Below are 10,450 nucleotides of genomic sequence, written 5' to 3'. Positions count from 1 at the left end.
GCTCCAGCTACTTGGGAGGCTGAGGCAGGAGAACCACTTGAATCCAGGAAGCAGAGGTTGCAGTGAGCAGAGATCGCGCCACTGCACTCCAGCCTGAGAGACAGGAGGGAAACTGTCTAAAAAAAAAAAAAAAAAAAAAGATCCTTCCACCGCTTCTCAATACATGATTTTTTGTTGTTGTTGACAGAGTCTCGCTTAGTTGCCCAGGCTGGAATGCGGTGGCACTATCTTGGTTCACTGCAATCTCTGCCTCCTGGGTTCAAGCAATTCTCCTGCCTCGCCTCCAGAGTAGCTGGGACTACAGGCACGAGCCACCACGCCCCGCTAATTTTTGTATTTTTAGTAGATATGGGGTTTTACCATATTGGCCAGGCTGGTCATGAATGCCTGACCTCAAGTAATCCACGCTCCTCAGCCTCCCAAAGTGCTGAGATTATAGGCGTGGGCCACCGCACCCAGCCTCTACTGTTTTTTCTGTCTATTTCTTTTTTTAAGTTTCTCAGATTTACCAAGGCTTTTCTTATCTTCAAAAGTGCTTTACCCTTATTTTGCTTCTTCCAAGTATCCTCTACCCTCTCCTATTTGTTGTCCCCTCTCAGTCTTTGTTTAGCTCTTTGTATTTATAAATCTGCTATTATTTTATCTTGGTTTTTCTAATATTCCTGAAAATGAAGATGTAACTCTGTGAAGACTGAAAGGCAGAGGCCCTGTTGGTTTGTTCTGTATGCTCTATACTACTATTGGTACATAATTTCTTTCTTTCTTTTTTCTTTTTTAAGAGACAAAGTCTCGCTCTGTTGCCCAGACTGGAGTGCAGTGGCGCAATCTCAGCTCACTGCAACCTCTGCCTCCCGGGTTCAAGCGATTCTTCTGCCTCAGTCTCCGGAGTCGCTGGGATTACAGGCATGTGCCACCACGCCCAGCTACTTTTTGTATTTTTAGTAGAGACAGGGTTTCACCATGTTGGTCAGGCTGGTCTCGAACTCCTGACATTGTAATCTGCCCTCTTCGGCCTCCCAAAGTGCTGGGATTACAGTCGTGAGCCACCGCGCCCAGCCAGTACATAATTTCTTAAATCATATTTGCTGAACACACACAAAACCTGTTAAATGATTGTAATGCAAGCACAGGTAAGATTATTTATTTATTTATTTATTTTATGTTTTTTGAGACGGAGTTTTGCTCTTATTGACCCAGGCTGGAGTGCAGTGGCATGATCTCGGTTCATTGCAACCTCCACCTCCCAGGTTCAAGAGATTCTCCTGCCTCAGCCTCCTAAGTAGCTGGGACTACAGGCCCGCGCCACCACACCTGGCTAATTTTTGTGTTTTTAGTAAAGACGGGGTTACACCATGTTGGCCAGCATGGTCTGGAACTCCTGACTTCAAGTGATCCCACCTCGGCCTCCCAAAGTGCTGGGATTACAGGCGTGAGCCACTGTGCCCAGCCGAGCCAGTGTTTAAAGAGTAGATATGAAGAAAGTTAAAAAGGATTTTAAAAAATTGAGAACAATAATGATGGTGATGGAGGTGATTAACAGATGTATTAGATTCAGTATAGAAATAATTGAGGCCAAAGGGGTGCAAATAATTCGTGACCAAATGGGAGGGTTACGGGAGAGACTCCACGTGACTGAGGAGCAGCACATGTGAAGCAGATTAGGAAAAGGTACACTATGGGATGGAGACAGGGGACAGAGTAGCATGTCATGGTTAGAATTGATTCTATATTTCATATAAGGTGGTAGGGGCTAGGAAGTGGGTGTGGGGCAGAGAGATTCCTTTAGAATAAGACCTTATAGGCAAGATTTCCCCAAGATTTTCTAATGCCAATGAACGTTTTACCTTTGTCAAGTCTGTGGTGTCCTGGTGCCTGAATAGAAGAGCCTAGAATGTCTTCCGGAATGTGTCTTTGAGGACTGAATGACTCATCTGGCAGCAGTAAAACAAAGTCACTACAGGTGCTATTAGCAATGCTTGCATTTCAATAATTCCCAGAGCCAATTTGTTAAATGACTCAGGATAATTTCAGATCAACAGCAGGTTATACTCAGAACATTTTCCCCTCTGGGCTAAGTGAGCATTCCAAGAATGTAGTTAACAAGGAGCTGCACTAATTAGCCAATCCCTGGCTCTGTGTTGCCTCCATGAGTACTGGAGCTAATTAATTGGCTAATAAACAGTTAGATTTCTCAAATATTCCTTACCTCTACCCATAACATATTAAGAGGAATCACTTATATCTGTTGCTGTTTACCTCAATCAACAAGTGTTTATTGATAAACATAAAGCCACTTCAGGTGTGACAACAGTAACATAGCTGGCAAAAATGGGAACGTAGCTCTCGGAAAAATCATAGCAGACAAGGGAAGGTTAGATGACAGTAGGAAGAATAACATTCATATGCATAACACTTTACAAATCATGCCGCATATATTTAGCTTCTTTGATCTTCACAACAATCTTCTGAGGTGTTATTATTCCCTGTTTTCTAGGTGAGAAAACTGCTTTAAAGATTTCAGCCCAGGAGCGGTGGGTCAGGCCTGTGATTCTAGCACTTCGAGGGGCCGAGGGGGGTGGATCACCTGATGTCAGGAGTTCTAGACCAGTCTGGCCAACATGGTGAAACCCCTCTCCACTAAAATACAAAATTAACTGGGCATGTTGGCGGGCACCTATAATCCCAGCTACTCGGGAAGCTGAGGCAGAAGAATCGCTTGAATCTGGGAGGTGGAGGAGGTTGCAGTGAGCCGAGATCATGCCATTGCATCCCAGCCTGAGCTACGAGAGCAAAACTCCATCTCAAAAAAAAAAAGAAAAGAAAAAAAGGATTTCTTATCTAAGGTGAGTAGTTTTTCCCCCAAATATGCATCACTTCCTCGATTTTCCAATAATACTTTGGGAGGTGGTATGATATGTGGATAGATTAGCACTACACTGTGGCATGGTTCCTGGAAAGCATTCCATCCAGGCTTAGCTCAGCATTTAGTTTTTGCTCCAAGAACTGGAGAGATGTGCAGACAGGTTCAAAGGAGAGAGCATATTTTCTACCATGGCTCCACTAGGTGGCAGTGAGGGCCACCACTAGAGACTAGCGTGAGTCACTACAGAGGTGGTGTGACTTTAAGTGGTCCAGGCAAAACAGGAAAGAAGCAAAGCAACACTATTTAAACCTTTAGAGTTAAAACAGGGTGCATGTGTACATGCATGTGTGCACACGTATGTGTTTGCGGTGCGGAGGAACTGAAGAATTAATCCAACTGTTACTGCACAGTATGGTTCTGTGAGTATGGTTTTTCATACTCTGGCAGGACCAGAGGAAAGAAAGACTGGTATTTGGCACTTAAATACTATACTGTGTTCTTTTAGCCCCTATCAGCAATCCCATCCCTAGCTTTTAGATATCCAGGTGGGTATGTTGTGCTGTCTAAGATGATCATTGTCATTTGGTGTAAAATTGATTGCTGTCTCAGAAGGAAAGATGCATGCATTCAGTGCATTAATGTTGATGGCTGTGCTAACACTGCTGTCTTTCTTTTCCAGTTTATTGCAATGGATTAGCTGACACAGAGAGACGCAACTGGCAGTATCATGTGGATATAGGAATTTTATATGCACTCAATAGTTGAAGGAATTCAAGACAACTTCATGTTTTCCTGGTTTAGTGGTAATCAGTTTGGCTAGAGATTACTTGCAGATTTTGACTATTGGATAAAAAAATTAAGAGTTCCCAGTTAGAGCATTCTGTATCAGAAGATGTAAAGGCCTGTGAATGAAGAGTAAGAACCATCTTTCCCTGGAATGATGGTGTTAGATGCCATCCTAAAACTTCTGAGGGTTAGAAAAGAATGTGTGCCATTTTCCCACAGACTCTGGACATATCTCCACCCCTATTTATAAAATGGCAGCTCTCATCAGTTCCAAGAGTCAACTATTCAAGTTGACTCCTTCTCTATTGGAGGCAGCTGCTTTTCTTCAGGCACTGGGGGTAGATCAGGTGCTTTCTGGCCACACCTGGCTACTGTGAAGCGACTCATATGAAGAGCTTCTTCATACCCTGGGAGGGTGTCCAAAGAGGAGGGCAGTTGGCCCAGGGAGCTGTGGGAGTGCGCCACAGCCAGGATCCTCCGAGCTGCAGGGCCAAACACCGACTGCAGAGCTGTGAAGAAAGAAGGAACAGAGCTAAGGAACTAAGGGAAATGGGACACCCTCAAACAGCACAGACTTACTTCACACTTAACTGTCGCTTCATTTTTAACAAGTGTCCAAACTCATTGTCACTCCTTGTCCCATATTTTATGAATATCCTTTGAAGCATGTTTACACCCTGGCTTCCTGCTCTGCTAGAAGGACCTGTTTTCTCTGGTATCCTCAAATAATCTAAAGAATGTTTCTGCATCTCTCTCTCTTTTTTTTGAGACGGAGTTTCGCTCTTGTTGCCCAGGCTGGAGTGCAACGGCGGATCTCAGCTCATTGCAACCTCCGCCTCCTGGGTTCAAGCGATTCTTCTCCCTCAGCCTCCCAAGTAACTGGGATTACAGGCACGCACCACCATACCCAGCTAATTTTTGTATTTTTAGTGGAGAGGGGGTTTCACTATGTTGGCCAGGCTGGTCTCAAACTCCCGACCTCAGGTGATCCACCCACCTCGGCCTCCCAAAGTACTGGGATTATAGGAGTGAGCCACCGCGCCCGGCCAAGAATGCTTCTGCATCTCAACCCTGCCCTTTCCCCTTTCAGACTTAGATCCCTTTCCCCCAACCCCCGATACTATAGACTCCTTAGGATTATTTATTTTTACCTCATCTCTTTTCTTTTTTTTTTTTTTAAGACAGGGTCTCACTCTGTCACCCAGGTTGGAGTGCAGTGGCACAATCTCGGCTCACTGCAATCTCCGCCTCCCAGGTTCAAACAATTCTCTCCTTCCTCAGTCTCCCGAGTAGCTGGGATTACAGGCATGTGCCAACATGCCTGGCTAATTTTTGTATTTTTATTAGAGGTAGGGTTTCACCATGTTGGCCAGTCTGGTCTCGATCTCCTGGCCTCAAATGATTCACCTGTCTCGGTCTCCCAAAGTTCTGGGATTACAAGCATGAGCCACCATGCTCAGCTATCTTTTTAATTTTTCTTTTTCTTCTTCTTTTCCTTTTTTCTTTCTTTCTTAGATGGTGTCTCACCCTGTAGCCCAAGCTGGAGTGAAGTGGTGCCATCTCGGCTCACTGAAACCTCCGCCTCCTGGGCTCAAATGATTCTTGTGCCTCAGCCTCCCGAGTAGCTGGAACTACAAGCCCGTGCCACCACGCTCTGCTAAATTTTGTATTTTAATAGGGACGGAGTTTCACCATTTTGCCCAGGGGGGTCTCAAACGCCTAAGCTCAGGCGATCTGCACACCTTGGCCTGAGCCATGGTGCCCAGCCTTGGTTATCTTTTTTTCCTAAGATGACAGTGAAAAAGGGGAGGTAGGAACGGTGAAGAGCAACACATCATATCATTCTATTTTTGTTGTTGTTGTTGTTGCTGTTGTTTTGAGACAGGGTCTTGCTCTGTCACTCACCCAGGCTGGAGTGCAGTGGCATGATCTTGGCTCACTTCAACCTTTGCCTCCCAGGTTCAAGCGAGTGTCACTCCTCAGCTTCCCGAGTAGCTGGGATTGCAGGTGCGTGCCACCACGCCCGGCTAGTTTTTGGATTTTTACTAGAGATGAGGTTTCACCATGTTGGCCAGGTTGGTCTCAAACTCCTGACTTCAAGTAAGCCACCCGCCTCAGCCTCCCAAAGTGCTGGAATTACAGGCAGGAGCCACTGCGCCCAGCCATTCTCTTTTCAAAATAAATATCCACATTTTGCCAGCTGGTGTTCTGACTGGTACTGGCTCTTCAATTTTAGGAAAGAACATAGTCCAGGCACAGTGGCTCATGCTTGTAATCTCAGCATTTTGGGAGACAGAGGCAGGTGGATCATGAGGTCAGGAGTTTGAGATCAGCCTGGTCAACATGGTAAATTGTTTCCACCAAGAATAAAAATAAATAAATAAATTAATTAATTAAAATTAAAAAAATTAGCCTGTTGTGGTGGTGGCTGCTTGTAATCCCAGCTACTCAGGAGGCTGAGGCATGAGAATCTCTTGAACCTGAGAGGCGTAGGTTGCAGTGAGCTGAGATCCCATCACTGCACTCCAGCCTGGGCAACAGGGGGAGACTCCATCTCAGAAAAAGAAAGTAATCAGTTTTGACCGGGTATGGTGACTCACGCCTGTAATCCCAGCACTTTGTGAGGCGGAGACGGGTGGATCACAAGGTCAGGAGTTTTGAGACCAGCCTGGCCAAGATGGTGAAACCCCGTGTCTACTAAAAATACAAAAATTAGCCAGGCGTAGTGGTGGGCGCCTGTAATCTCAGCTACTCTGGAGGCTAAGGGAGAGAATTACTTGAACCCGGAAGGTGGAGGTTGTAGTGAACCTGAGATTGCGCCAGTGCACACCGGTCTGGGTAACAGAATGAGACTCTGTCTCAAAAAAAAAAAAAAAAAAAAAGGAACGTAATGGAAAGAATGGAACCGCAGAAGAAAGGGAAAGTGTCTTGTAATCACTGAGAAAATGTTAAGGCTAAAAGTTAGTGTATCAAGACTTGAAGATTAAAGAGCTGAAAGTACATGCCATTAATTTCTTTAAAATATAAAATAGTATAGAAAATAGAAAAGTAGATTTCACAAAATCCAAGACATTTTGAAAAGGCATCTGTTTGGAGTTCAAAATAGTTTTTAGCAAAGTAACTAGTTATAAACTGGCTAATTCTTCCTATTCAATACTTCCAACAGCCTCCAATATTTCACTTCCTTCTTTATCGTCATCCAGACAGACCCTGGAGAACACAGCTTCAGTGACAGCCCAGGTCACCGCAGCATCAGGCTTCTGGGAATTCTGAGTCCTGGAATCTTTAATATTACTCGATCAGTGGTTCTACACCTTTGCACCCTTTTCGTTATTCATTTAAATTGGGTCCTTCTCCCAAGTTAAAAGTTCAATGTACTCACATGTGATAGTGCTCTGGAGAGTGCTCTCGTGATCGAAAGCAATGACAGTCACTTCATAGGGTGGTGGGCCCCCATCTTCCCCATTTTGCTGGCGGCTCAGACAGCAGCAGCGGAAGCACAGGGAAGACAGGCCACATAGCAGAAGCAGCACGCCAATTACCACCAGCAACCTGCAAAAGCCCGTGGGGCAAGTGGGACTGGGATCTGGCTTTTTTCCCAGCTCTGCTGTAACCAGCCTTTAATGTCTGAGTTTTGATTCTTGTTTAAATATTTTATAGAATAATTATAAATATTTTAATTTATAATTTTAATTTCAAGGCTTTTGCTTTATAGATAACCTTCTTATTTTGTCAGCTGGAGTAAGTCAATTCATTAGAACAAATAATAAGACATTGAAGGTAATTTGAGGGGCTGCTTTTTTTTTTCTTTCCTGAAGCAGAGTCTTGCTCTGTTGCCCAGGCTGGAGTGAAGTGGCATGATCTCAGCCTCCTGAGTAGCCAGTACTATAAGCACATGCCACCACACTCGACTAATTTTTTTTTTTTTGAGACGGAGTTTCGCTCTCATTGCTCAGGCTGGAGTGTAATGGCGCGATCTCAGTTCACCGCAACCTCTTCCTCCTGGATTCAAGCGATTCTTCTTCCTCAGCCTCCTGAGTAGCTGGGATTACAGGCACGTGCCACCACGCCTGGCTAATTTTGTATTTTTAGAAGATACGGGGTTTCTCCAGGTTGGTCAGGCGGGTCTCGAACTCCTGACCTCAGGTGATCCACTGCCTCAGCCTCCCAAAGTGCTGGGATTACAGGCATGAGCCACCACGCCCCACTTTTTTTTTTTTTTTTTTTTTTTTTTTTTTTTTTTTTTTTTTTGAGACGGGTCTCCCTACTGTTGCCCAGGCTTGGAGTACAGTGGCAGATCTCAGCTCCTGCAGGCTCCCGCCTCCGACGGGTTTATCCATTCTCCCTCGCCCTCAGCCTGCCCGAGTAGCTAGGGACTACAGCGCCCGCCACTTCGCCGGCTAGGTTTGTTGTATTTTTTTAGTAGAGACGGGTTTTCACCGTGTTAGCCAGGATTGGGTCTCCGATCTCCCTGACCTCAGCGATACACCGCGTCTCGCCTCCCAAAGTCTGGATTAAGGGCCTGAGCACCGCGCACGGCCTTTTTTGTGTATTTTTAATAGAGATGGGGTTTCTTTATATTGGCTAGGCTGTCTCAAACTCCTGCCTCAAGTGATCCGCCCTGCCTCGGCCTCCCGAAGTGTTGGGATTACAGGTGTGAGCCACTGCGCCCGGCCAGGCTCTGCTTTTTAATTCACTAAAGTAATCTCCTTTGTGGAGATATTTCTAGAACAGACTACGAGGGAAGGACACAATAATGGTTTGATGTTTGTGGAGGAGATGGTATTGAAAAAGGAAATCCTGACATATTGTCACATAGGTAGTGATGAAGTAATGAAATCTTACTCCATGAGATGCTAAGTAAGTAGGCAGGCTGTCATTTGTAATGGCCCTGAGAAATACAGTGTCTTTCTGGGTATTATAAGTGAAACTTACCATATATACCAGAGATGTACCCAGTCTGTGGTCAGGCAACTATAAAGAAAGAGTAAAGTTTTCTACATTAAAAATATAATCAATCCCTGTTATAACTCCAGACTCAGAAATATGAGTTATAATGTGATGTGATACCTTGTTATAATAAAAGCACTATGGGTTATGTTTTTTAAATTCAATGTAGCTAGTTGAATCTTTTGCCAAATGATGTGCTTTAAATAGTACTTTATACTATAGATGGCACTGTCCAAGTCATTTTGTAAATCATTATAAAACAAACTAGTGATTATTAGAAGTGTTCATAGAAAACATGTATGTGCCTATTGTAAACATTTATGATAAAAATTACCAAGAAAGGGCCAGGCTCGGTGCCTCATGCTTGTAATCCCAGCACTTTGCGAGGCCGAGGCGGGCAGATCACGAGGTCAGGAGTTGGAGACCAGCCTGGCCAACATAGTGAAACCCCGTCTCTACTAAAAATACAAAAATTAGCCAGCCGTGGTGACTCCATCTCAAAAAGAAAAAAAAAAAAATACCAAGAAAGAACTTGGAATGCAAGTTTACAAAGAGTAACTTTGAAAATGGATGTAAAAGTTAGGACTTGTGTATATTTGAGGTTAATAAAATGTAAACATAAAGAAAATTTCAGTTATGAGTATGAAAGTCATACAATCACATTTGTAATTTATCTTTTGCAAGCTGTTGCAACACTCCCACTGAGAATGTAGGGAAAAAAAAAACTTAGTTTCTTCCTGCTATAGTCTCCCAGCCCTCTGACACCAGATGTGGGTGGGTGGGGATTTCCCCACACACCAAGCAAGCAATCTTCCAGCAACAGACAACAGCTGAGTGTCCTCTAATTCAATTCAATTCCAACACTACCTGCCTGGAGACAGGATCCGATCCCATAGGGTGAGGGCTCAGTCCCCTAGACTGCTCCCCAGAATTCTGATGCCAATCACAAGTTGTTTTGCCTGTGCTTCTGACCTACTGGTTACAAATTGGGGGTTCCCTGACTCCCTCTTGGGGTTGCATTAATTTGTTAGAGCAGCTCACAGAACTCAGGGAAACACTCACTTATATCTACAGTTTATCACAAAGAATATTACCGAGGATGTGGATGAAGAGATGCATAGAGCAAAGCATGTGGGAAGGGACACGGAGCTTGCATGTCTTCTAAGTGCACCACCCTTCAGAAACCACCACCTGTTCAGCTGTACAGAAACTCTTCAAATCCATCCTTTGGGATTTTTATGAAAGCTTCATTATGTAGGCATGATTGATTAAATCATTGGCCATTGATGATCAACTTCAGCCCCTCTATTTTCCTTGGATGTTGAGGGATGTGGCTTTAAGCATTCTGCCTTGGTCCTTCCAATGACCAGCCCCATCCTGAATCTACCTAGGGGCTGCCAGCCACCAGTCAACTCATTAGCATGCAAAATGATACTACTTACTGTGGGGACTTTAGAAATTGTATGCTAGGAGATAGGGACCAAATCAAATATATATTTCACAATATCACACCCACCGTAAAGAGTACCCTAATTTTTCACATCCTGGATCAAAACTAATATGTATATCTGCTGAGACCAAACAGGAAGAGGGAAAAAAGTAGAAGCCAACTTTACCATGATGAAAGCTAAATAAATGTTCTGTGTTCACTATGGCAACTGTAAATTTTCTCTGTAAGAATGAAAAAAAAAAAAAGGATTGTATGGGAGAAGGAGTAGAAGGAACTGGAGAATGAGGTGAGGCAAAGTATTTGTGTATGTTTGAAGAGTAGTAAATTTCGTTATTTAACAGTTCTTTCTGATACATGAATCTACTGAAATCTAGTGAATCTATTTTTTTTTTTTTTTTTTT

General features: G+C 43.9%; 1 protein-coding gene across 3 annotated transcripts in view; it reads right to left on the bottom strand.

Moving 5' to 3' along the window:
- Positions 1-2,241: 2,241 nt before the first annotated feature.
- TMEM52B (transmembrane protein 52B) overlaps positions 2,242-10,450 on the bottom strand; it is a 13,010-nt gene continuing 4,801 nt past the window's right edge. For 2 of the 3 annotated variants that reach the window (XM_017892030.1, XM_017892033.1), the window contains 3 exons: positions 8,585-8,623; positions 7,032-7,201; positions 2,242-4,158 (listed from right to left, as the gene is read on the bottom strand). In XM_017892030.1, the coding sequence (XP_017747519.1) occupies positions 3,935-4,158; positions 7,032-7,201; positions 8,585-8,623 (433 nt within the window). In that variant the 3' untranslated portion in view covers positions 2,242-3,934. The remainder of the gene's footprint in view (positions 4,159-7,031; positions 7,202-8,584; positions 8,624-10,450) is intronic. The other variant, XM_017892031.1, reaches the window with a different exon arrangement.

Source organism: Rhinopithecus bieti, unplaced genomic scaffold (genome assembly GCF_001698545.2).
Source record: "Rhinopithecus bieti isolate Rb0 unplaced genomic scaffold, ASM169854v2 scaffold_22452, whole genome shotgun sequence".
NCBI classification, from domain to species: Eukaryota; Metazoa; Chordata; class Mammalia; order Primates; family Cercopithecidae; genus Rhinopithecus; species Rhinopithecus bieti.
The sequence above is the reverse complement of the archived record's forward strand: the minus strand, read 5'-3'. Positions and strand labels throughout refer to the sequence as shown.